The sequence below is a fragment of the Podarcis raffonei genome, chromosome 4 (assembly GCF_027172205.1).
Source record: "Podarcis raffonei isolate rPodRaf1 chromosome 4, rPodRaf1.pri, whole genome shotgun sequence".
Taxonomy (NCBI): Eukaryota; Metazoa; Chordata; class Lepidosauria; order Squamata; family Lacertidae; genus Podarcis; species Podarcis raffonei.
In genome coordinates, this window is record NC_070605.1 from 9577433 (window position 1) to 9603916 (window position 26484).

Sequence of the window (26484 nt, forward strand, 5' to 3'; positions counted from 1 at the left end):
GGTCGGCGGTTCGAATCCCCGCGACGGGGTGAGCTCCCGTTGCTGGGTCCCTGCTCCTGCCCACCTAGCAGTTCGAAAGCACGTCAAAGTGCAAGTAGATAAATAGGTACCGCTCTGGCGGGAAGGTAAACGGCGTTTCCGTGCACTGCTCTGGTTTGCCAGAAGCGGCTTAGTCCTGCTGGCCACATGACCCAGAAGCTGTGCTCCCTCAGCCAGTAAAGTGAGATGAGCACCACAACCCCAGAGTCGTCCGCGAGTGGACCTAATGGTCAGGGGTCCCTTTACCTTTAAGTCTCATTTCCTGAAACAACAGAGATAGCTCAGTTGGTTAGAGTGTGGTGCTGATAATGTCAAGGTCGCGGGTTCGATCCTTGTAAGAGACAGTTGCATATTCCTGCATTTCCATGGGTTGGACTACATGATCATTGGTGTCCCTTCCAGTTCTGATTCTATGACCCAAAATGCAGCCATCCTTTGAAACTTGCACTTCTCCAAATTTTGCGGCACAGTTTTCCAACCCAGTAAACGTGCAGGGGGGAAAAGGCATGTTATTTTGGGGAAGTTTCCCTAGGAATGCATATGTTTGTAAAAGGAGCATGCAAAAAGGCGTTACGCTACAGAAGATTGCTCTGCAGAAATGGGCGTATTAGATAAGGCCGGGTATGATAATTGGTACCTTTGCAGAAATGCAACAATGTGTGTGCATATTAAGTGAATCTTTTGTGAGGACTATATATATATATATATATATATATATATATATATATATACACACACACACACACATGGAGGGATTGCAAACTGGTGCAGGAATGTGGCAGACGGAATTTAAGAGGGGGGAGAAATGAGAAACTGAAACGGACAAATTCATCCCTCCCCAGCAGAGGAATGTGGGAGCTCATCGCAAAGCATCGCTCTGCCAGTGTCGATTTTCTAAATGTGCTCGAAAAGAATTCTTTTACATCAAACAGACTTTGTTGGCTGAGTGGGAGGGCATGCCAGGATATGATGACTAATGGGATCTAGATTAAGCTGTCATGTCAGTTTCTCTGGAACGAAAGGAAAGATGCAGAGGTGATAAAGCCCAAAAGTAGTAAAAATCCGTTCCTTTGTAAACGCGAGCTTAACGTTCACGAAATCGCCGCTTGGGAGTTAATGGCATTGCCTTCAAAGTGGCGATAGCGATGTGTTTTGAGTATAATGCCACCTTTGTATCTGTTCTTCTTTGGCACTCTCTCGAAACACCATGGCAGGTGTGTGTATTCCAACAACTCACACTTTCCACTTAGGACTCTTAAACGCACATTACTCATGCACTTAACATTTCATTATCCCACACAGGAGTGAGATTCTCATTCCTTCTTGTATATACACACACACACGGAGTTGAGCAGCTGGCTAACACTGGCTTGTGTTGCCCTCTGTTCCTGCCAGCTGCCCCTGGCTCTGAGGTTGCCGAGGACAAATAAAAGAAAGCACTTCTTCACGCAGCAGAGAGTTAAACTGTGGAACTCACTGTCACATGAGGCAGCGATGGCCGCTGCCAGCCTAGATGGCTTTATAATGTTGCTGCCTCCGCAGTCGGCGGTGGCATGGTTTTGAATTCCGGTTGTTGGAAACCACATGAGGGGAGGGTGTTGTTCCTTTGCTTGGATTCTGCTTGTGCGTGAGAAGAGCTGTTGTGATGCTGATGCTGAATAAACTGCTTGTAAATACGCTTTACGTATGCCTCTGTCCGCCACTTCTGTTGTGTGTTATTCACTCTGCTGATTGAGGTCTGCTCAAGCTTCTGAAGGCTTCTGAAGCTGTGTGATGCTGTTTTGATGCTGTTCCGAGGACCGGAGTTCACCCGGCTGCTGGTTCCATTCTCAAGCTTCTCTTAATACAGTGGAATGGCAGGTTGCTGATTGTAAGGCCTCTGGGCCAGGGACCTTCCTGCTTCTACTCTCTAAAGCAGCCTTTTCCAACAAGCTGTGCTGGCAGAGGCTGATGGGAGTTGTAGTCAAGGTTCAAGATTAGCAGGGCGCCAGGAGCACTTTGCACCTAAAGATTCCCCATTTGCGAGCACCCCAAGAAGTCTGGGTGCCATTTTTTTGCGCCTGGCTGACACTCAAGGATTACTGAAATGTATGCGCTTTGAAGCCTCGAAGGATATGTTAAAGATGGGCAATATGTTAAGGAGTTTAAGAATAAAGAGTAGAGTGTTTTGAAAACTGAAGTATGGTACCAGCGCCTTTATTGTAAACACCAAATTAAGCAGGTGTGAACAATTTCTGATTAAAATGTGATATTAACAACGTGTCTCTTATGTCAATTGTGCATTCGTTCAAGCTTATCAAAATAATAAATAAAAAGTGTTGCTGGCAACTCGACATTCTGTTTTGGCGCCCACAACCAGAAGCCATTTGGCTCCTAGCTTTCCTATCCCAAATTCTAACACTGGCCATAGTCCCCAAAATCTAGAGGGCACATTGTTAAGTTGTGGGTGAACATATCAGATGACACAGCGATTCTTCAAACAGCTCTTGTTTATTCACAGGCCAGAACAGAAATGAACTGAAGGGTTCAGCCAACCTGCTTATATAGAGCTCCACTACAACGCAACAGTAACCACTTTCTGTAACTATCCAATCACTGAACGTCACTTTCAATCCCTTATTTGCATATGTGGACCTGAGTGAAAACTACAGTAAACTACAGTAACTACAGAAAACTACAGTACTACAGAAAATCTACAGTATCCCCCTGCTGGCCCAGGGTGAGAACTTCAGTACATAACACACATGGTTGGCAAAGTTTGCTCTGAAGTGACATGCACGTTGATGGTGCACTATAAAGATTAAAACATTTTTGTGTGTGTGTGTCCCTCTCCCTTTTTAAAAGCCAGAATCTGGCAGGCTGATTGATTTCATTGAAATGTCAATGAGATTAGGCAATCAATAGAAGAATAGCATTAAACGGCAGTTGTATCAATATCTGTGTATTCCATAGCAGAGATTGTGCTTATGAAATCTGCGCCTGACCTTTACAGTAATATGTGTGTAGAAAGCAATTTCAGAATTCCAGCGTGCCATGACCAAAAGGATATTGGATATGCGATTTTGGGCTGAAATTTCTGCTTGGGCAAATTGGAACCTTCGGCTTAGTCTTCCTTTCAGGGCCGTTGTGAAGATAAGTGAATATTAACTTTCAGGGCTGCTATTCAAGCAACAAAGGACCTTTCCTAATTTATAGTTTTGGGCTCTGTGTTGAGGTCAAATGTTTTCCGTTTGCTGCCGGCTTTCGGATGCACTGGGTTTGTAAATTCACTGTTAATCTATTCTGCTAAGCCCTGTGGACAGTTTGGTATGGCATTTTAATGAAGTAAAAGCTGGACTAACGCTGTATCATTTTTTTTGAGCTGTGGTAACCGGAACTGTATTGAGTTGGAACATTTATTCTGGCCGTAAAACTGTTGCTGTTACGTTGGCTTCAGAGATACGGCTCTCTAATTTAAAGTTGCACAGAATAAATTTTAGCCGGGGGCCTCTGCCATAGCTACGCCTCTGACACACACATATATCATTTCTCTCGTTAATCTTGTCCACCTTTTATGAAACTATGTCTCACTGCGACGTTGCATGACATGGGAGATACATAAAATATTGTGGGGGAAGGCACAGATTGGCAGAGCATCCCCAAAGCCTTTCCATCACAGCAGCTGAAGCGGGAGACGGATGACATAGTAGCCCCCAGAGGTCAGGAAAGCCAAATGAGATGCTGGCTTGTTAAATGCAAAAAAACGCTAATGAGCTCCTTTTAAAAAAACACACAAAAAACTTACTTGGTTTATTTATCGAAATTGCTGTCACCCTTGTTTTGAATGAAGCTCAAGGTTATCTCTGATTTTATATACTGTATCGAGAGAGGGTTATGTTGTGTTAGGGTAGTACATCTGGTGGGGACACACATGTCCTTCTGCGGTCTTTTATTCACCTTTGGTCCCCACCCTACACTCAGGGTCCTACTGGGACACGGGTGGCGCTGTGGGTTAAACCACAGAGCCTAGGACTTGCCGATCAGAAGGGCGGCGGTTTGAATCCCTGCAACGGGGTGAGCTCCCGTTGCTCGGTCCCTGCTCCTGCCAACCTAGCAGTTCGAAAGCATGTCAAAGTGCAAGTAGATAAATAGCTACTGCTCCAGCGGGAAGGTAAACGGCGTTTGCGTGCGCTGCTCTGGTTCGCCAGAAGCGGCTTAGTCATGCTGGCCACATGACCCGCAAGCTGTACGCCGGCTCCCTCGGCCAATAAAGCGCCACAACCCCAGAGTCGTCCACTAATGGTCAGGGGTCCCTTTACCTGCACTCAGCTCTCACATGTGGTTCCTAGAAGCTGTCACCAGGCGACAGCGGCCACACCCCAGGAAATGGCTTTGAGCAGGGGTCCCCAAACTAAGGCCCGCGAGCTGAATAAGGCCCAAGGGACTCGTTTATCCGGCCCGCGGCAACTCCCGTTACCCGCTCTTACCGGTGCTGCGCTGCGCAGCTGCCCACTTCTGGGTCAGAGGAGCACCGGAAATAGCTTGTATGCATGCACAAGTGTTATTTGTGGCGCACATCCGGGTCGGAGGAGGCCGGTGCACATGCGCGCAAGCTATTTCTGGTGCTCCTCCGACCTGGAAGTGCGCCGGAAATAGCTTGTGCGCACGCATATGGGCACGCGCACCCCTGCGCGATCGGCGCTGCAGACACCGGCCTGAGGCACGGTCAGTTTGCTGACCCCTGGCTTTGACTGTCTGGCTAAACTGAGTTAAGATAGGCTTGAGTCCAAGAGGGGGAAGATGCGAAGATAGGCTTGAGACCAAAAGACTGGGTTCATTGGTCAAGAAGGCGATTTCTGCACGTGCTGTAGAGGGAAGTGAGGGGCAGATGGGGCTTGTCTTTTTAAAAAATAAATAAAAATTTATTTTTATTATTTTCCTTATACATACTTTTACAATACAATACATTAAATCACATAAATACTTTTAGCCCTGCCAAGCTTGTGACTTCCCTCCATCCCTTCAGCGGGTGTCCCTTTTTTTCTTATGTCACGTCTTCTACTTTTTAACCTTATATCTGTCGTACATTGTAGGAGCCATTTCAATCCTGCCAGTCTTTTTAGAGTTTTACAATTGTCCTTTATATACACCATAAATTTACTCCAACTTTCTCGAAACCTCTGATCGTCCTGATCCCAAATTCTTCCCATCGGTTTGGCTAAAGGTGAAGGTAAAGGGACCCCTGACCATTAGGTCCAGTCATGGACGACTCTGGGATTGCGGCGCTCATCTCGCTTTATTGGCCGAGGGAGCCGGCATACAGCTTGCGGGTCATGTGGCCAAAAGGACTAAGCCGCTTCTGGCAAACCAGAGCAGCGCACGGAAACGTCGTTTACCTTCCCGCCAGAGTGGTACCTATTTATCTACTTGCACTTTGACGTGCTTTCAAACTGCTAGGTGGGCAGGAGCAGGGACCGAGCAATGGGAGCTCACCCCGTCGCGGGGATTCGAACTACCGACCTTCTGATCGGCAAGCCCTAGGCTCTGTCATTTAACCCACAGCGCCACCCGCGTCAGTTTGGCTAGCTCTGCTTAACTCATCGTTTTCGTCTGCCACTCCACAATAGTAGGAATTTCTTGCAATTTCCAGTTTGGGGCAAGGATGTTTCTTGCCGCTGCTGTGGCATACATAAAGAGTCTTTGGTCTGCTTTCTTAATTTCCTTCCCCATCAAACCCAACAAAAAGGCTTCTGGTTTTGGGGGGAAAGGTGTATTTAAATATTTTCTTGAGTTCATTGTAAATTCACTCCCAAAAGTTCTTAACTTTATCACAAGTCCATCACATGTGATAAAAGTCTCCAGGGGCAGATGGGGCTTGTCAACGTAGGTGTCTTATCCAGGAGAAGGAAAACTCTGATCCTAAAGCTCCGCTGCCTTGCGGGATATTTCCGAGTGGAGAAAAGGCTCAGGAGTCAACCCTACCAAAATCTAGAGCAGAGTCCCTAAGGCAGTTGAATGGCGCCTTGTACACACCTCCTTCTTCCTCTGGTTTCCCTTGGACCACATCAGCAAGGCTGAGATCTTGTCGTCTGGGCAGCCCAGGATTCCCACGCACCTTGCCCAGGCTGGCAAGGGGGCAAGCCGTGGTGTTGGGCAAGGTGGGCCCAGGGGGAGACTCACCTGTAGGTCTCTGTTTTCATGTGTGGGTGGGTGTTTTGGATCAGGTTAGCCATATTGATTTGTATGCTGTTGGGGTTTTTTTTGTCGTTGTCTTGTTGGGCTGTGTATGTGATAAAGGGGAGCCATAAAGGCGTCTTCTTCTGTTTGTCCCCATGTCAGTTTATTGGTTAATTTTTCTAGTAGGGCTGTTTCCCATACTATTTGGTACCATTGGTCCATGCTCACTCCTGACAGGTCTCTCCAGTGTCTGGTTATGGTGTTTCTGGCTGCTGAGAGCAGGTGGGTTATGAGTTCTTTGTGGTGTGAATGGGCATTATTGTCTTGGAAGATGTTTAGTAAGGCCAGTTCTGGGGTGATGTCTAATACTTGCTTGGTTATTTTATTTATTTCTTTTATGGTTGTTGTCCAGAATAGTTGGATTTTGGGGCACTCCCACCACATGTGGAGGTATGTGCCTGTGGAGGTGCACCCTCTCCAGCATTTTGGTGAGGTTCCTGGGCGTATTAGCGCTAGTTTTCTTGGGGTTAGGTACCACCTGTAGGTGAGTTTTAGAGAGAGTTCTTTTCTTTTCGTTGATATGGATTTAAAGGGGGGGTTTAGACCACATTTTGGTCCTGTGCTGGTCCCAGGGGGAAGTTACCGTGGGGCGAGGTCCAGGACCTGAGTCGAGGGACAGCAGACAGTCCTCCACGGGCGAAGCGGGGTTCAAAGTGAGGAGCCGGGCAAGGACAGGAACACTGGAGGAACAGGACTGGATGCTGGCCGAAACAGCTCATCAACGACGTTGCTCCCGCAACCTGGGACCGGGCTGACTGGCCTTTATCTTCTCTGAGGCCAGGGGCGGTCCCGGCCCTCAGGAGACCTGCCTCTCCTGGCCTTAAGGCGAGCACTCCTCCTGGGAGAAACCAGTTCCCTTCACCTCTCTGCCTGAGCCTCTGCAGTTCAGGAGGGGCTGAAGGGTTACTGGGCCCAGGGGGAGACTCACCTGTAGGCACTGAGTCCTCAACCACCTCCGGAGCCAGAGTGGATTCACCTGGTGCCTGCTCCTGAGGATCCGGCACAGGTGCAGGCGCTTCAGAATCAAGGCCCTGCCCCAGTTCAGCCGGCCCTGGAGGCGGGGACTCCTGTGCAGGCTGGGATTCCTCCGGTTCAGCCTCTGAATTGGATTCCCAGGCCATCACAGGTCCATTGAGTGGGGTTAATTTCATAGCCTATGTCATCCTCCCATTGTTTGGCAAGGTGGTGGCAGCGCTGTGGCTTGTTTTGGAGGCACAGATGGGCAGAAGGGTTTGCCAGAAAAATAAATAAATTCCAGAGAAGCGAGAATGGAGGATAGGGGGTGTTGTTGTTCCCTGGGCACAGACTGAGCTCAACCTTCCTCGCGATGGTGAGAGGTTAACATGTTTGTGCAGAGAGAGACAGAGAATGCCATTATTTCTGTATTTGCATATATCAGTATAAACCAGCCCAAGGAGTTGAATTTATTTGACCCTATCTACATCAAACTATATTCTATCTTTATCACCAAACTCCAAATATAATTGCACATTGTATTAATTAACATTATTTTTTAATATATTAGTGGCCATGTGATAATTTTAGCTTATAAATTTTACTGTTTAATGTTTTAACTTGTATATTAAGGTACTTTTATAGCTCTGTTTAGAGTAGGTCATGTCTTGATAATATACATGTTTTAAGTTTTTTTATCGATCCGGTATACAGTGGTACCTCAGGTTACATACGCTTCAGGTTACATACGCTTCAGGTTACAGACTCCACTAACCCAGAAATAGTGCTTCAGGTTAAGAACTTTGCTTCAGGATGAGAACAGAAATCGTGCTCCAGCGGCGCGGCGGCAGCAAGAGGCCCCATTAGCTAAAGTGGTGCTTCAGGTTAAGAACAGTTTCAGGTTAAGTACTGACCTCCGGAACGAATTAAGTACTTAACCTGAGGTACCACTGTGTTTTCTTTTAATTGTTGAATGATTCTGTGTACGTTGCGGCAGCCTTTGGCTATGTGCAATAAAACTGACTGACTGATATCAGTATAAATTAGCCTATGCAAATTTTATGCAAACATCTGTTCTCTTTTGTCCTTTTTGGGGGGGTGGCACCTAAACACCTTTTACTAGCCCAGCCAGCCTCTAACATTTCTTCTCTTCTTCTTGCCTCCGCAGTGGGAGCGCCTCTGGTTCTTAATCCTCACCTTCTCTTTCTTCCTGACCCTGATCTGGTTTTACTTCTGGTGGGAAGCACACAATGACTACAATGAGATCAACTGGTGAGTAGGGAAAGGGAGCATGTTTTACCTCTTACCTTTAAGGGGGGAGGTTTGGAGCGGGGCCTGGGCTCAGTGCGGGAAGAAGGTGCCCTGTGTGCAGAAAGCCCCAGGTTCGTCTCCAGGTGATAACTGATGGGAGAGAGATTTCTCTTTCACAGAACCAAAAAATTGTAACCCCAGGGGCCATCTAGTCCACCCCCCTTTCCCCAGACTCGTTGCATTACATTTTCATTTATTCGTGGAATTTATATCCCACCCTTCTCCCCCAGTACGGCAAACAGATGTACCAATTAAAGCATATACAGTGGTACCTCGGGTTACATACGCTTCAGGTGACAGATTCCGCTAACCCAGAAATATTACCTTGGGTTAAGAACTTTGCTTCAGGATGAGAACAGAAATTGTGTGGCGGCAGCGGGAGGCCCCATTAGCTAAAGTGGTGCTTCAGGTTAAGAACAGTTTCAGGTTAAGAACGGACCTCCGGAACAAATTAAGTACTTAACCCGAGGTACCACTGTACAAAGGAAACATTATTTAAATTTTTATTTTCAAAAAAACCCCAACTTCAATTAAAAACATCCAAGACAAGTTACAGTTAAAATACCCTAAAGGTTAAAAAGCATTCCTCCATCCAAGGATCTTACGGTTTCCTGGAACAGGATTCCTCAGCCACTGAATGTCTGGGTCCACGGAAACTTCCCCCAGTTTCTCCTGGAAGTTAATAACCACAAAGTCATAGAACTGTTGAGTTGAAAGGAACCACGAAGGTCATTTAGTCCAACCCCCTGTAATGCAGGAATCTTTCGCCCAATGTGGGACGCAAACCTATGGCCCTGAGCTTAGAGCCTCATGTTCTACCGACCAACCTACAGGAAACCAGTGCACCTCCCTAGGGAGGGCATTCCCTAACTGGGGAACCACCACTAAAAAGGACCTGTTATGGGATCAGCATCAACTGGGCAGGCCCTGGTGGTACGACCACCACCCAAAGACCTCACCTGGTGACCTGCTGGTTGTATAATAAATTTATTAATTTTTTTGTTGTACAATTTAAAATCCTCATTTTACATTCTTAAGATATCAATGAACTTCCCTTCTTCTCTTTCTGTGGTTCATTTTACATATCATAAATCCCTTCATATTTTCCCAAAACTATACTGTTCAGTATTCCATTATCGCATCCATCAAGACTTTTTTTACACTGTTGAATTTATCTTAACGCTCCAGCTGTACACACTTATTTCCCATCTATTCAATAAACGTTTTCCAGTCTTCTCTAAACGTACAGTGAGGGGGGAAAGTATTTGATCCCCTGCTAAATTTGCCCGTTCCCCCTCTGATGAAGAAATATCCAGTCCATAATTTTAATGATAGGTTTAGTATAGCTGTGAGAGGCAGAATAACGACAGAAACCCAGAAGACAAAAGTCAGAGATTGATGTGCATTATAAAGAGTGAAATAAGTATTTGATCCCCTTATCAACCAGCCAGATGTCAGGCTACCTGGTACAGTATGTTCTTCTTGTTCTCTTATTCTATATGTTAAGCCTGTGAGTTGCGCATATTCCGTCAACTTAAGTTGCCATTCTTCTTAAGTTGGGACCTCGCTCGTTTTCCATTTTGGGGCTAACAAAACACAGGCTACAGTAGTACTATACATAAAGAACCTTTTTTTGACACCTGGGAATTCCAGTCTGAATTATCCCCAACAGAAAGGACTTTGGTGTGTGGTGTTTTTTTTTGGGGGGGGGAATTCTTTAAAACATTTTTTTCAATTCATTATGGGTCGTTTCCCAATACTCTTTTACCCTTTTACAAGTCCGTCACATATGAAAGAACGCTCCTTCCATCTCTTTACATGTCCAGCACCTATCTGATTCAGTCTTATACAGTGGTACCTCGTGTTACGGGTTGGATCCATTTCGGAGGCCCGATTGTAACGTGAAAAGCCCACAACTCGAAGCGCTGCGTCTGGGCAGGCGCGCTGCACGATTTGGCGCTTCTGCGCATGCGGCAAAACCCGGAAGTAACCCATTTTGAGTACTTCCGGGTTGCCGCAGGATGCAAGACGAAAACACGCAACCTGAAGCGGACGCAACCTGAAGTATGACTGTACATCTTAGGTTTGATCTTCTTGCAGTCCATGGGACTCTCAAGAGTCTCCTCCAGCACCAGAATTCAAAAGCATCAATTCTTCGGCGATCAGCCTTCTTTATGGTCCAGCTCTCACTTCCATACATCACTACTGGGAAAACCATAGCTATACGGACCTTTGTTGGCAAGGTGATGTCTCTGCTTTTTAAGATGCTGTCTAGGTTTGTCATTGCCTTTCTCCCAAGAAGCAGGCATCTTTTAATTTCGTGACTGCTGTCACCATCTGCAGTGATCATGGAGCCCAAGAAAGTAAAATCTCTCACTGCCTCCATTTCTTCCCCTTCTATTTGCCAGGAGGTGATGGGACCAGTGGCCATGATCTTCGTTGTTTTGATGTTGAGCTTCAGACCATATTTTGCGCTCTCCTCTTTCATCCTCATTAAAAGGTTCTTTAATTCCTCCCCACTTTCCGCCATCAAGGTTGTGTCATCTGCATATTTGAGGTGGTTGATATTTCTTCTGGCGATCTTAATTCTGGCTTGGGATTCATCCAGCCCAACCTTTCGCATGATGAATTCTGCATATAAGTTAAATAAGCGGGGAGACAGTATATAGCCTTGTCGTATTCCTTTCCTTAGCAAGCCTACTTGTAGTTAAACACCATCTGTGAATCATTTTGCTGGTTCTAGTTGAGAAGACAAGTTGGGGCAGGATGAGGGCAGATTTAGGTCAGGACTTGGGGAAACAGTGCTGTATTCACCCTGATGGACCAGCTTTCGTTTCCATCAGGTTGTTGGCGTCTGTTTGAGCCAGCTGTAAACAAAGCGGTTTGGAGCCCGGCGCTCCCAATAGTATAATGATGCGAATGATCTTCTGTCAGGAGCCATTGATGTGAGATGGATCACATGGACTTTGGTCAGGAGCAAGTCAGGCTGTTGCCAGTTCTCCTGGGGGATGCGTTGGTGTACGAGGGATATACCTCGCAAGCGGAAAGCATGTATTTGGTCCGCTTATCTGGCATTTGCACCCAACGGAGCTTGTTGGTTTCCATGGGCATTTCGAGTGAGCTGCAGCCCCAACAAATCTGGAAAACAGAGTACATTTTTCATAATTTTATTTTTTGTTATGTGAAATGGCTTTAGATACCTATGAGGTCCATAAATTACCATATAGCATACAGTGGTACCTCGGGTTACATACGCTTCAGGTTACAGACTCCGCTAACCCAGAAATTGTTAAGCTGTGGGTGAACATATCAGATGACACAGCAATTCTTCAAACAGCTCTTGTTTATTCACAGGCCAGAACAGAACTGAACTGAAGGGTTCAGCCAGCCTGCTTATATAGAGCTCCGCTACAACGCAACAGTAACCATTTTCTGTAACTATCCAATCACGGAACGTCACTTTTGATCCCTTATTTGCATATGCAGACCTGAGTGAAAACTATCTACAGTATCCCCCTGCTGGCCCATGGTGAGAACTTCAGTACATAACAGAAATAGTACCTTGGGTTAAGAACTTTGCTTCAGGTTAAGAACAGAAATCGTGCTCTGGTGGCGGCAGCAGGAGGCCCCATTAGTGAAAGTGGTGCTTCAGGTTAAGAACAGTTTCAGGTTAAGAACGGACCTCCAGAACACATTAAGTTCTTAACCTGAGGTACCACTGTATATTCAACACAAAAAGCAGTGACAATTTGTTGTTGACAAAGGACAGCTGGACATATAAAAGCTAAAGGTAAAGGGACCCTTGACCATTAGGTCCAGTCGCGGACGACTCTGGGGTTGTGGCGCTCATCTCACTTTAGTGGCCGAGGGAGCCGGCGTACAGCTTCCGGGTCATGTGGCCAGCATGACGAACCAGAGCAGCGCACGGAAACGCCATTTACCTTCCCACCGGAGTGGTACCTATTTATCTACTTGCACTTTGACGTGCTTTCGAACTGCTAGGTTGGCAGGAGCAGGGACCGAACAACGGGAACTCACTCTGTTACGGGGATTCGAGCCGCCGACCTTCTGATTGGCAAGTCCTAGGCTCTGTGGTTTAACCCACAGTGCCACCCTCGTCCCCAGCTGGATAAAAAAAAGAAAATTAAACCTCAACGTCTGGATTTGAGGACGGAAGATCTTCTGTAAATTGTGTTTCTAAAGGAACTTTTGTTATTGCCAAATGCCAATGTGTTTGCATTATTAAGTTATGAAGAAAAAATCATTTTAAGTTTGAGCTTAATAATCGTTTCACTATTAATATGCTTCTTAATTGTATTTCACTATTAATATACTTCTTTATTGTATTTCAGTTCAACAAATACTTTGATAAAATGCATATTTTGTTATGTACATTAGATACATATGAGGTCCGTAAATTACCATGTAGCAGAGATTCAACACACAAAAAACAGTGACAATTTGTTGTTGACAAAGGACAGCTGGACATATAAAGGGCCGCATTACCTTCAGTAGCTGAGGGCCTCATCAAACCTAAATCTGGCCCTGGGCATCTTGCATAGGATCTGACATCCTGTGTTGTTGTTTTATAGCTTGCATGCCTGCTTCTGCCAAATTCTTTAAGGAAGTATTCTTAATGGCTGGCTCTCTATTGTGGAATTTCCTTTCCTGAGCTCTTGCCAGGATCCAGAACTGACTGCTGTAATCCCACTTCAGGGAACCTCTCTGTTCTGGGGCTTTTGCCAATATGACTTTGGTTTACTGTGGGAGACCCTTTTTCTTCCTCAGCCGAGACCCTCACTGTGTCTTGGCCAGCCCTGGGAAGAGAGAAGGGCTGTGTTCCATTAATGGGTGTGGCGAGTGCAGAACGGACCACTGTGCAGTACGTGCAAGACATGCGTTGTCAGACAGTTTAAATCATTTTCAAATGTTCAAAACATGTTTTTATTCTTATTTTTCATTGCTCCGTTTTCTCACCGAGGTGCTTTTCGACCTGGGCTTCTTTAGAAGGAAAGAAGGGATATACATACAAATAATGATAACATGTAATACAGTGGTACTTCGGGTTACATACGCTTCAGGTTACAGACTCCGCTAACCCAGAAATAGTACCTTGGGTTAAGAACTTTACCTCAGGATGAGAACAGAAATCATGTGGCGGCGGCGGCAGCGGGAGGCCCCATTAGCTAAAGTGGTGTTTCAGGTTAAGAACAGTTTCAGGTTAAGAACAGACCTCCAGAACGAATTAGGTTCTTAACCCGAGGTACCACTGTAATGTGGAGGTAACGCTCCGCTTGTGCTGAGGCACACCTCGCACCCGGCATGCAACAGTGTGCAAAGGAGCCTTGCGCCTACGGCTCCTTGAACTGGCTCTTGGCTAGAAAACAGGATTTTCCCCCTGACCGTTTGTCCTCTCACAGATTTGGTTACTAGACATAATGCTTGGCTGGAACATGACCAGGGACGCAGATGTAATCAAGTATCAGGGAACATTTTAGGGAAACACCTGCTAACACGTGTATTTGATAACGCTGGAAATGTGCTTAGATGGAAATACGTCATGTTCAGAGTGGTTTCACTACTGTTTCCAATTGTTGACTTCTGCTACTCAAAAGAGGGTCTGCGAAGCTTGCTCTTCAGCTTGCTCACACACAACTCACTGCATCCAACCTCCCGTCGTCCTCCGTTATTCCTACACTGTAATGGCATTACAAGACAGAGAAACCAGTAGGAGAACACTTCAATCTCCCAGGACATTCTATACAAGATCTCAAAGTAGCTGTTTTACTACAAAGGAATTTCAGAAATAGACTGGAAAGAGAAGCTGCTGAATTGCAACTCATTACCAAACTTAAAACCATGGAGAGACCTGGTCTGAACAAAGACATTGGATTCTTATCTCATTATACATGACAAAGCCATTTTTCACCTTCTCACCCCTTGCTTTTTCCTGTAAGACCTATTGCAGTCGTTAAGAGTCGTCAACAGGCTCATCACAGCTATCTGCCAATCACCCATTCCCACCACCCTTCTGAGTAATACCCCTCCCCACCTTCTCACTATATAGAAGGATCTGGCAACTTCTGTTTCAGTGTATCTGAAGAAGTGTGCATGCACACGAAAGCTCATACCAAGAACTAACTTAGTTGGTCTTTAAGGTGCTACTGGAAAGAAAATTTTGTTTTGTTTTGACTATGGCAGACCAACACGGCTACCTTTCTGTAACTGTAATGGCATTGTTAAGCAGAGGCTGGATGCCGCTTCTGCCATGGAAGCTTGAGTTGAGATTCCTTTCATTGCAGGGGGTTGGACGAGATGACCCCCAGTTCCCTTCCAACTCTAGGATTCTATGATTGTATTATTCAAATCAATCAATAAAAATATGTAACATACTCATATGTTTCCTCACATACGCACACAGTGCATAGTTAAGCTATGGAACTCCCTGCCACAGGGTGCACTGATGGCCACCAACCTAAAAGGTAAAGGTAAAGGGACCCCTGACCATTAGGTCCAGTCATGGCCGACTCTGGGGTTGCAGCGCTCATCTCGCTTTATTGGCTGAGGGAGCCAGCATACAGCTTCCGGGTCATGTGGCCAGCAAGACTAAGCCGCTTCTGGAGAACCAGAGCAGCGCATGGAAACACCATTTACCTTCCCGCCAGAGCGGTACCTATTTATCTACTTGCACTTTGACGTGCTTTCGAACTGCTAGGTTGGCAGGAGCAGGGACCGAGCAATGGGAGCTCACCCCGTCGCGGGGATTCGAACCGCCGACCTTCTGATCGGCAAGTCCTAGGCTCTGTGGTTTAACCCACAGCGCCATCCACGTCCCTTGGCCACCAACCGAGATGGCTTTAAAAGAGGATTGTAACTGATCTGTAGAACATACTCTATGACTTGGGGTTGGATGCTTCAGCCGAAGATTCCAGCATTGCAGGGGGTTGGACTAGATGATCCTTGGGTGTCCCTTACAGCTTCGTGACTCTACGATTCCATCCAATTCTAGGATTCTGTGAAAACAGGAACATACGTACCATTGTTAACTATGGAAATCCTTTAATAACAACTTTGGAGTATTGGAGCCTCAGCTTCAGGCACTCCTGTCTTCCACTGCCTCCCTCAGTTTGGTCAAACTCATGCTGGTAGCTTCGAGAACACTGTCCAACCATCTTGTCCTCTGTCGTCCCCTTCTCCTTGTGCCCTCCATCTTTCCCAACATCAGGGTCTTTTCCAGGGAGTCTTCTCTTCTCATGAGGTGGCCAAAGTCTTGGAGCCTCAGCTTCAGGATCTGTCCTTCCAGTGAGCACTCAGGGCTGATTTCCTTCAGAATGGAGAGGTTTGATCTTCTTGCAGTCCATGGGACTCTCAAGAGTCTCCTCCAGCACCAGAATTCAAAAGCATCCATTCTTCGGCGATCAGCCTTCTTTATGGTCCAGCTCTCACTTCCATACATCTCTGTTGGGAAAACCATAGCTTTAACTATACGGACCTTTGTTGGCAAGGTGATGTCTCTGCTTTTTAAGATGCTGTCTAGGTTTGTCATTGCTTTTCTCCCAAGAAGCAGGCATCTTTTAATTTCGTGACTGCTGTCACCATCTGCAGCGATCATGGAGCCCACGAAACTAAAATCTCTCACTGCCTCCATTTCTTCCCCTCCTGAATTAACTTTCCCCAACTTGCTCTTCAGTGATTCAATTTGATCCTTGCACTGTCTTCTCCTCTCTCTCTTTAATTAACTTTGGCTTTAGCAAGCTTTATTAGGAAGTGTGTCTCTATTTAAATGCAAATTTTGACATTTTTGTCTGGGATGGGATGGAGTCAGCGCTTGTGGCAGAGATTTATGGGGACAGCTCTTGGGGGTGTCGCTGTCAGATCAGTGCATAGCTGTCAACCGTCCCTTATTTGGCGGGAAACTCCCTTATCCCAGCGCCGTGTCCCGCTGCTGTCCCTTATTGATGATGTCCCTTAAATTTCCCGGGTTCCAAAGGAAGCAGCTCCTCTCCCTCCCTCCCTGCCGGCCAGGGAGGAGGGAGGCTCCAACTGTGTTGCTTGGCTGCGTTGCTCACCCAATAAGGAGTCTAAGAACGACTGGGGGTGGTGGAGCTTGCATGCCTTGTGCCAGTCAAATCGGCCGCGTTGCCTGGGGACTCGCCTTTGCTCAGCGCTTCCCAGCAGAGAGGTGACGGTGGTTTTCCTTGCTGCATCCCCTTTGCCGGGTTGCTGCGCTGTGGGAACCACCGCTTGAGGCTTCGTTTGGCCGCTGGCTGGGCTTTCTGCCTTTGGCTCGGAGGGGCTCAGAAGTTGAACATACCTGTGCTTGGAAAATCCCTTATTTTGGCTGCTGATCCCTTGTTTTCGAGGCTGCTGGTCCCTTATTTTCAAATCTGTTAGTTGACAGCTATGGATCAGTATGGTTCTCAAACTTTTTTTTATCAGGGCCACACTTTCAGAATTAAAAATTGCCCTGTGCCACACAACGAATTTCCTATCGATAAGAAATACATCGGAAAACAGCAAGGAAGATCTCCGAGCAGTGCTTCATTTACAGCATAGAACACAGCAACTTTATGATATGAGAGCCCATGTGGCGTAATGGTTTAGAGTATTTGACTAGGACCTGGGAGAGCAGGGTTCGAATCCCCACTCAGCCACTAAGCTAACCTTGGGCCAGTGGGCATCTCTTAGCCTCCTCACCTACCCAGTACCAGATTTACGTATGAGCTAAACAAGCTATAGCTTAGGGCCCCACTCTCTTGGGGCCCCAAAAAAATTAAAGGGGAAAAACCTGGATATACATTTCTGAAACATAAGATAAAAAACACATAAAATAAAACCTACATACAGCAACAGTGTTTTGTGTTGTGTAGGCTCCTATGATGTAAGTCATGGGCCCCGCCTGCTAGCCTGCTCCCTAAAATATCACTGGTTTGCTCCTTTCTATATATAGGGTGCCTACATTCTGCATGGACTGATTGCATGGCAACATGTGCAAATGGCTTTGATACCTATTAGGTCCATAAATTACCATATAGCAGGGGCCAGCAACCTTTTTCAGCCGTGGGCAGGTCCACCGTCCCTCAGACTATGTGGTGGGCCGGACTATATTTTGAAAAAAAATATGAATGGATTCCTATGCCCCACAAATAACCCAGAGATGCATTTTAAATAAAAGCACATGTTCTACTCATGTAAAAACACCAGGCAGGCCCCACAAATAACCCAGAGATGCATTTTAAATAAAAGCACACATTCTACTCATGTAAAAACATGCTGATTCCCGGACCGTCCGCAGGCCGGATTGAGAAGGCGATTGGGCCACATCCGGCCCCCGGGCCTTAGATTGCCTACCCCTGCCATACAGTATATATTCAACACAAAAAACAGCAACCATTTGTTGTTGACAAAGGACAGCTGGACATACAAAAGGTCCCGTTACCTTCAGTAGCTGAGGGCCTCATCAAACATAAATCCGGCCCTGGACCTGCCTCACAGGCTGGTTGTGAGGATGAAATGGGGAGGAGGAGAACCCATTTTCCTTGGGAGGTAAAGGTATAAATGTACTAAATAAATAAACCACGGAACCAGACCATGTCCAAAAGGACCTGCAGGTTGGTGGTTGTGCATAAATTGGACGCTCACAAAATACCGTATTTTTCGCTCTATAGGACGCACTTTTCCCCCTCCAAAAATGAAGGGGAAATGTGTGTGTGTCCTATGGAGTGAATACAGGGACGGTGGACCTGCCCACGGCTGAAAAAGGTTGCTGGCCCCTGCTATATGGTAATTTATGGACCTAATAGGTATCAAAGCCATTTGCACATGTTGCCATGCAATCAGTCCATGCAGAATGTAGGCACCCTATATATAGGAAGGAGCAAACCAGTGATATTTTAGGGAGCAGGCTAGCAGGCAGGGCCCATGACTTACATCATAGGAGCCTACACAACACAAAACACTGTTCTGTATGTAGGTTTTATTTTATGTGTTTTTTATCTTATGTTTCAGAAATGTATATCCAGGTTTTTCCCCTTTAATTTTTTTGGGGCCCCCAAGAGAGTGGGGCCCTAAGCTATAGCTTGTTTAGCCTTCACCCCACTGCCCTGTGGAGGCTACAAAGGATGTCCCCGAAGCCTCAAGCCTTTGGAGTGCAGCTGCGCTCCAGAGGCTTCAGGGATCTTTGAGGCTGGCGGTGGGGGAATGCAGCGCTTCCCCCCACCGCCAGCCCCACAAGCTCGGGGGGCAGAGGCTGTTCCCCGACCTGCTCTTGCACACACCTTGCACACACCTTGTTTTAGAGGGGGAGAACAAGAAAATTTTTTTCCCCCTGTTCTCCCCCTCCTATGGTCCGGTGCGTCCTATAGAGCGAAAAATACGGTAGTCGCCACCTGTATTAATTGCCCTCAAGTCTTCCTGCCCCAACAGTGTGATACTTTACAGAGCATCAGTGATATCCATTGTGCCTGCCTCTGATCCCCCTTCTCTCTTTTGATCCTTCAGGTTTTTATATAATAGAATGGGATATTGGAGCGATTGGTCCGTTCCAATCCTTGTTTCAACGGCAGCTGGTTTCACGTACATCACTGCGTTATTGGTAAGTTTTCTTTTTTTTAATTTTTATTTATACTTTTCAAGTTTATACATTTCACTGATTTTACAGTCATTTTGACATTTACAAAGCTTGATTTCCTTCCCCCTCTTTGTGGTTCCTTCAATTTATTTTTTAATATCTTCTGCATATCCCAGTTAACTTAATTTCTCATTTATTCATCTTTAAATATATGCTCTTGTGAAACAGCAGGTTGTTACAATAATCCTGCGGGTTGTTTTTTTTTATCTGTTTACAACTTATCTGTAAATATTCAATAAGAAATCAAGATAAACTTTTTATAAACAACTTTTTTAAAAAATTTGAGAACCTCTGGGCAAGACTGACCAATTGCCTTGACTTGGTGGAAGGAAGTTTCCTGGATTCCTAATCAGTTTTTCCCCCCCTCTCTCTCCTTCCCAACTTGGTTGCCCTTTCAGATTTTAGCACTATGTCACATAGCAGTAGGACAGCAAATGAACCTACACTGGATCCACAAGGTAAGGCACCTTTCAATATACAGTGCTGTGGGGGGGGGGGAATGGGTTGGCTTTCGCAGCCCAATTCTCCAGTGTCCCCTAAATCCATTAATCAGTTGGAGAAAAATGAGTGGACGCAGGAACTAGTAGAAGGAAAGAAAGGCAGATCTTCAATTGAATGGCAAGACCCCAAGCCCGCTCTACCTCTAGATAGTGCAACACATGGACACCAATATTTTGGGTTAATGGGATAACTTTATTGGCTACAGATGTGAGCGGTATTGGCTTAGGCACTGGAACTGAACCAACTACCGTATTTTTCGCTCTATAAGATGCACCCGACCATAAGACACACCTAGTTTTTAGGGGAGGAAAACAAGAAATAAGAAGCCTCCTGAGTGAAGAGGAAGCGCTCCTCCCTCTTCGCTCAGGAGGCCTTGCGGGGCTATCCCTGAAGCCAGGAGAGCAAGCGGGATTGGTGCGCACTGATCCCTCTTGCCCTTCTGGCTTCAGTGAAAGCAAGCCTCCTGGCTTTCCCCCCACCTCCTGAAAAGCCGCGCACTCTTTAAAGGGAGCGCGGCTCTTGGGGGCTTTTCTGGGAGGTGGGGGAAGGGACGAGAGGGAGAAGGAGCGCTGCACAGCGCTTTCTCTAGCTGTTCTGGCTTCTGGGATAGCCCGCGAAGCCTGCATTCGCTCCTCAGGATTTTTGCATTGGATCACCCCAAATTCACCATCAGATCACATAGCATGTCCATGGCTACAGCCTGCACCAAAAAAATCACACACCCACTGTTGTGTGGGGCCGCAAACGCGCAAAAACGTGGTTACAAAGCACGGATCCTCAGGAATTTTGCACTGGGCTACCCCAAACTCACCATCAAATCACATATCATGTCTGTGGCCACAGCATGAACCACAAAAATCATACACCCACTGTTTCGTTCAGAATATATTTTTTTCTTGTTTTCCTCCTCTAAAAACTAGCTGCGTCTTATGGTCAGGTGTGCCTTATGGAGCGAAAAATATGGTACTCTGGTTGGCCTCTGTTGTTTTCTCCTACCGATAGGGAACCCACTTAAGGACTCTATACGGGCTCCGGAATACCCCATAAGGGAAAGGGATCAGTTTTTCTTACAACAGCTGTGAGGGTTGCTGTGTTGGAGCGTGTGGCGTGACTTAAAAGTGCTCTGCGACTCTTAGGTTGAAGAAAGTTGGGTGGGTGCAACTCGGCAAACCCGCAGTCACTTTTTCGCACTGATCCTGTTAGTTTGACAGGAGAATTTTGAATCCTACAAAGCCTTCTGCTGCCTTCGGTCTTCCTTTGTCCCTAGGCCGCCCTGGCCCGGTCTGGCTCATTCTTTGTTGCTTCCGATTCATGCCTCTCCGAATGAAACCGCGTTGGCTTCACAATAGGAACCCGGGTCGCAGCGGTAGATGAGATAAAGGAACAACCCGGCTATTGCTGCCTTTTAGTCTTATGAGTGATTTTTGGGGGGAGGCAGCAGGAGAGAGATTCTCCAGCACGTTTGCTGCGCTGCGCCCTTTCAGCGATTGCAATCTATGGCGAAGTGAATCTCATTACGTTACGCCCGTCACAGTGAAATGTGTTATTAGTGCTTTGCCATTCAAGCTCCTTTTGAGACCCTCTACATCGGTCAGTTCCGGGGATTAATCTAAATCCCTTTTTTAAGAAAAGAGAAGAGAAGAGAAGGGGAGAGACAATCTCATCAGCCTGTTTCTCCTCCTCTGTCCGCCACGAAGAAAAACCCAGAGAAATGGAGCGCTTTCCGCTTCAAATTTATCCCTGGCTCTTGAAGCAGGATTGTGTCTCTGCTTGCTTAGTTAGAACCATAATATTTGCAGAGCTGGAAGGGACCTGAGGGTCATCCAGCCCAACCCTTCAGTTTAAAGCTATGGTTTAATTGTCGAAAGCAGGTTTTTGTGAAGTTGAGGGCGGGCTGGCCTTCCACGCTGGCTCGACTCCTTTTTCAGATACAAAGAGCGCCTGAGCTTCCTTGCAGCTCCAGAGGGAAAGGAATACAATGAAAAATCTGCCCTTTTCTTGCCTTGCAGATTGGGTTGATAACCACCTTGATAACGACCGTTGTCACCATGTGCTCTATAGCCCAGCTATGGGATGATGAGTGGAGCATGGTCGCCATATCCTTGCAGGTAAGTGTCATGGCAGAAGGCAGGAGCCAATCACAGCTCTTCTGCCCTCCCTAAATAGCCCTCTGGATCAGGGCCGGATTGAGGTTTGATGAGGCCCTAAGCTGCTGAAGGTAACGGGGCCCTTTATATGTCCAGCCGTCCTTTGTCAACAACAGATGGTAGCTGTTTTTTGTGTTGAATATATGCTATATGGTCATTTATGGACCTAATAGGTATCTCAAGGCATTTGCACATGTTGCCTTGCAACCAGTCCATGCAGAATGGAGGCACCCTATATATAGGAAGAAGCAAAATAGTGATATTTTAGGGAGCAGGCTAGCAGGTGGGGCCCATGACTTACATCATAGGAACCTACACAACACAAAACACTGTTGCTGCGTGTAGGTTTTATTTTATTTGTTTTTTATCTTATATTTTGGAAATGTACATCCAGTTTGTTTTTCCCTTTAATTTTTTTGGGGCTCCCAAGAGAGTGGGGCCCTAAGCTATAGCTTGTTTAGCTTATACAGTCATACCTCGGGTTACAGGCGCTTCAGGTTGCGTTTTTTTGGGTTACGGACTCGCCGAAACCCGGAAGTAACGGAAAGGTTTTGGTAGTGAGTGACTTTACCCCTTTAACCCCCCCCAAAAACCCCTCTAAAAATGGGGCATTTCTCTTCCCTAAAGAAAGCTCAACATCTTTGAGCTGATCCCTAAAAAATGGGGGTAGATCACTAGATCTCTGCCAGTTTATAATTCTGAAAGCAGATCGCAGTCTCTTGAGAGTTGGCCACCCCTACTATATAGCAAACATTTTTGCGTACTTCACTGTTCCCTGCTCCCTTTTTCCTAGGCAACAGCACCTTTTCTGCACATAGGAGCCCTTGCAGCTGTCACCGCCTTGTCTTGGTTGGTGTCTGGGCTGTTTGCAAGAGCCGAAAGAGCCAGTGAGTAGTTGCTTGTTTCTTTCTCGTCACTGAGGGCACTGTGTCATTGCTGTGTGTTGTGTGGAGGGGGCTGTACCCAGGGGTTGAACCCTGGTTGGCGAATCCTGGTTAAAGCTAACCACAGTTTGCTGTTCTCCTTCCTGCAGATATGAACTTTAACATGGTTAGCGTTGAGGGGTGGGGTGGGGCTTAACTTGGGGCTTGAACCCTGGTTGGCGAATCCTGGTTAAAGCTAACCATGGTTTACTGTTCTCCTTTCTACAGGCATGAATTTCACCATGGTTAGCATTAAGATGGAATGGGGTGGGGCTTAACTTGGGGCTTGAACCCTGGTTGGCGGATCCTGGTTAAAGCTAACCATAGTTCATAGTGCTCCTTATTGCAGAAGTGGCTACACCGTGGTTAGCATTAAGATGGAATGGGAGAATTTGCATTTGTGGAGGGAAGGAAAGTCTGGGAGCCTGCAGCTTGCACCCAGTAATTGTGGTTTGATAGAAGAAAGCAAAGCGCAATCCCAGGTCGGGACATGACATGACCTTCTCTCACAGAGATTCGAGCAAAGTGGAGTACCCAGACTGTGTGAATTGGCACGTTGCATAAGCCAAGTTTTATGGCTTAGTGCAAACATGACCTCCTTGTTTATTTTATCATAGCTTTCCCTCCATTGTTGTGAAGCTAAATTCAGTGCTTTTGTAAGACAAACACAGACCTGAATGGTCCTTCAAAATACCGCTCAGCAGGTGGAGTCTTTGCATGGCATGGCTCCCTGGCACACCTGTACACCTGGATTTACCTGTGTGTTTAGGGATGAGAATTGTCTGCCTTCCACTCAGACAGTGCTCCCCCCCCGCAAATAAAAATGTTTAGGGGTGCTCTCATTTTGACTAAAGAAAACCACCATTTTATAGTTCAAATTGGGGAAAATAAATAAAGTAAAAGGACAAAAGTGAAATCAGCCCTGGGTGCTCACTGGAAGGACAGATCGTGAAGCTGAGGCTCCAATACTTTGGCCACCTCATGAGAAGAGAAGACTCCCTGGAAAAGACCCTGATGTTGGGAAAGGTGGAGGGCACAAGGAGAAGGGGACGACAGAGGACGAGATGGTGGGACAGTGTTCTCGAAGCGACCAGCATGAGTTTGACCAAACTGCGGGAGGCAGTGGAAGACAGGAGTACCTGGCGTGCTCTGGTCCAGGGGGTCATGAAGAGTCGGACACGACTAAACGACTCAACAACAACAACAACAAAGATCCACAAAATATTTAGGGGTATGCATACCCCTGTGTCCCGTCCCACCCCCCAGAAAAAAAGCCCTGCACTCATATATCTGACTTCTAATGGTCCTTGCGAGGAGGGAGGCTGAACCTTGGAGAATGCATTAATGATTTTTGACAAGTCAATTCCCTAAATGGGCTGTGTGGGTGATACTATTCTGAGAGAATGAGAGAGAGAGAAGTGATTTGATTGATTTGATTGATTCTATTTCTATGCTGCTTTTCATTCAAATGCATCTCAAAGCAGCTTACAAACAATAAATAACACTAAGAGAACAGAACATCAGAAATCCCAGAACAGATAGCTCAGTTAGTAGAGCATAGCTCAACACCAAAAAAAAACGTAGATCATGGCCACTGGGCCCATCACCTCCTGGCAAATAGAAGGGGAAGAAATGGAGGCAGTGAGAGATTTTACTTTCTTGGCTTCCATGATCACTGCAGATGGTGACAGCAGCCACGAAATTAAAAGACGCCTGCTTCTTGGGAGAAAAGCGATGACAAACATAGACAGCAACTTAAAAAGCAGAGACATCACCTTGCCAACAAAGGTCCGTATAGTAAAAGCTATGGTTTTCCCAGTAGTGATGTATGGAAGTGAGAGCTGGACCCTAAAGAAGGCTGATCGCCGAAGAATAGATGCTTTTGAATTCTGGTGCTGGAGGAGACTCTTGAGAGTCCAATGGACTGCAAGAAGATCAAACCTCTCCATCCTGAAGGAAATCAGCCCTGAGTGCTCACTGGAAGGACAGATCCTGAAGCTGAGGCTCCAATACTTTGGCCACCTCATGAGAAGAGAAGACTCCCTGGAGAAGACCCTGATGTTGGGAAAGATGGAGGGCAGAAGGAGAAGGGGACGACAGAGGACAAGATGGTTGGACAGTGTTCTCGAAGCTACCAGCATGAGTTTGACCAAACTGCGGGAGGCAGTGGAAGACAGGAGTGCCTGGCGTGCTCTGGTCCATCGGGTCATGAAGAGTCAGACACAACTAAAGGACTCAACAACAACAACAACAACATGGCATGCAGCATAAGTCATATAAAATAATTAACAAACTATCAATAAAGCCACTACAATTTGTCAAACTTTATTAACGAAAATACGCTAAACATTGCAATCGCAGCAAAATTCACGTTATATGATGAACAAATCAATACGGCACTTACAATCTATAAAACAATATTAACAGCATTAGCAAACTAGCAACTAAGAAAAATAAGCCAAGTGGGTAGGAGAGTCAGCAAAGAGTTTCTGGTTCTTGTGGAGCTGGGAAAGTGTTTGTTCTGCATAGGCACAGTCTCAGGGTACAGATACGCTACAGATGTTTTGGACTGTGTTGGTTGTACAGTGGCAACTTGGTTCTCAAACGCCTTGGCACTCAAGCAACTTGGAACCTAAACACTGAAAACCTGGAAGTAAGTTTTCCGGTTTCTGAACATTTTTGGTTTGCGAACATGGTTTGCGAGTGTTCGCTTCTGATTTGAGTGCTACACTGAGGTCTGTCTGTTTTTGCTATTTAATTTGCGTTTTTGTGGCTCTATTTTATTGTTTTGTGACTGTGTGGAACCCAGTTCAGCTCCTGATTGATTGATTGTGTGACAGCAGTACGTTGTTTATTGCTTTCATTTTATGGGTCAACGGTCTCGTTAGATAGTAAAATCCATGTTAAATTACTGTTTTAGAGGTTGTTCTTAAAAGTCTGGAACAGATTAATCCGTTTTGCATTACTCTCTATGGGAGAGCGCACCTTGTTTTCGGAACGGACTTCCAGAATGGATTAAGTTTGAGAACCAAGGTACCACTGTAGTATTCCAAAATAGCTGGAGGGCACCAGAATGGGGAAGGCTGCTCTGTGGACTTCCTGAATGTCTTGGGAACAGCCTCTCATAGACTCATAGAATCATAGAGTTGGAAGAGACCACAAGGGCCAAGCAGGAAACACCATCAGAGCACTCCTGACATATGGTTGTCAAGCCTCTGCTTAAAGACCTCCAAAGAAGGAGACTCCACCACACTCCTTGGCAGCAAATTCCACTGTCGAACAGCTCTTACTGTCAGGAAGTTCTTCCTAATGTTTAGGTGGAATCTTCTTTCTTGTAGTTTGGATCCATTGCTCCGTGTCCGCTTCTCTGGAGCAGCAGAAAACAACCTTTCTCCCTCCTCTATGTGACATCCTTTTATATATTTGAACATGGCTATCTGCAGGGTCGTCTGCAGGGTCCAGGTTTGAATCCCTGCTTAGCTTTCCTTGAGTGGCTCAGGGAGGTGGACCAGGGCCTGCAGACATCAGGATCCCTGTGTTGCCAGATCCACTAGGCTGTGGGCTTAACCTGGGCCGTTCCTCCCTGAAAATGTCTCCTTTTCTGTGCAAATTTGCCAGGCTCTCACTCGAACGATGCTTTTCCTCCGGGCCACAACTGCTTTTCCAGGTGGGCCGCTGACTCTAAGCTCTCCCCTGGGTGAACTCCCCTCGGCATCCTCACGCCCTCCCTTTTGCAGAGGCGACAGGGAGATTCCCCCTGCCT

The 26484-nt window shown here is 46.3% G+C and overlaps 1 protein-coding gene across 2 annotated transcripts in view; it reads left to right on the plus strand.

Annotated features, from left to right (window-relative positions):
• The window catches only part of GDPD5 (glycerophosphodiester phosphodiesterase domain containing 5), a 176857-nt gene that overhangs the window by 117347 nt on the left and 33026 nt on the right, over positions 1–26484 (plus strand). For both annotated transcript variants that reach the window (XM_053385395.1, XM_053385396.1), the window contains exons 3-7: positions 8378–8481; positions 19021–19114; positions 19549–19608; positions 21661–21759; positions 22592–22685. In XM_053385395.1, the coding sequence (XP_053241370.1) occupies positions 8378–8481; positions 19021–19114; positions 19549–19608; positions 21661–21759; positions 22592–22685 (451 nt within the window). The remainder of the gene's footprint in view (positions 1–8377; positions 8482–19020; positions 19115–19548; positions 19609–21660; positions 21760–22591; positions 22686–26484) is intronic.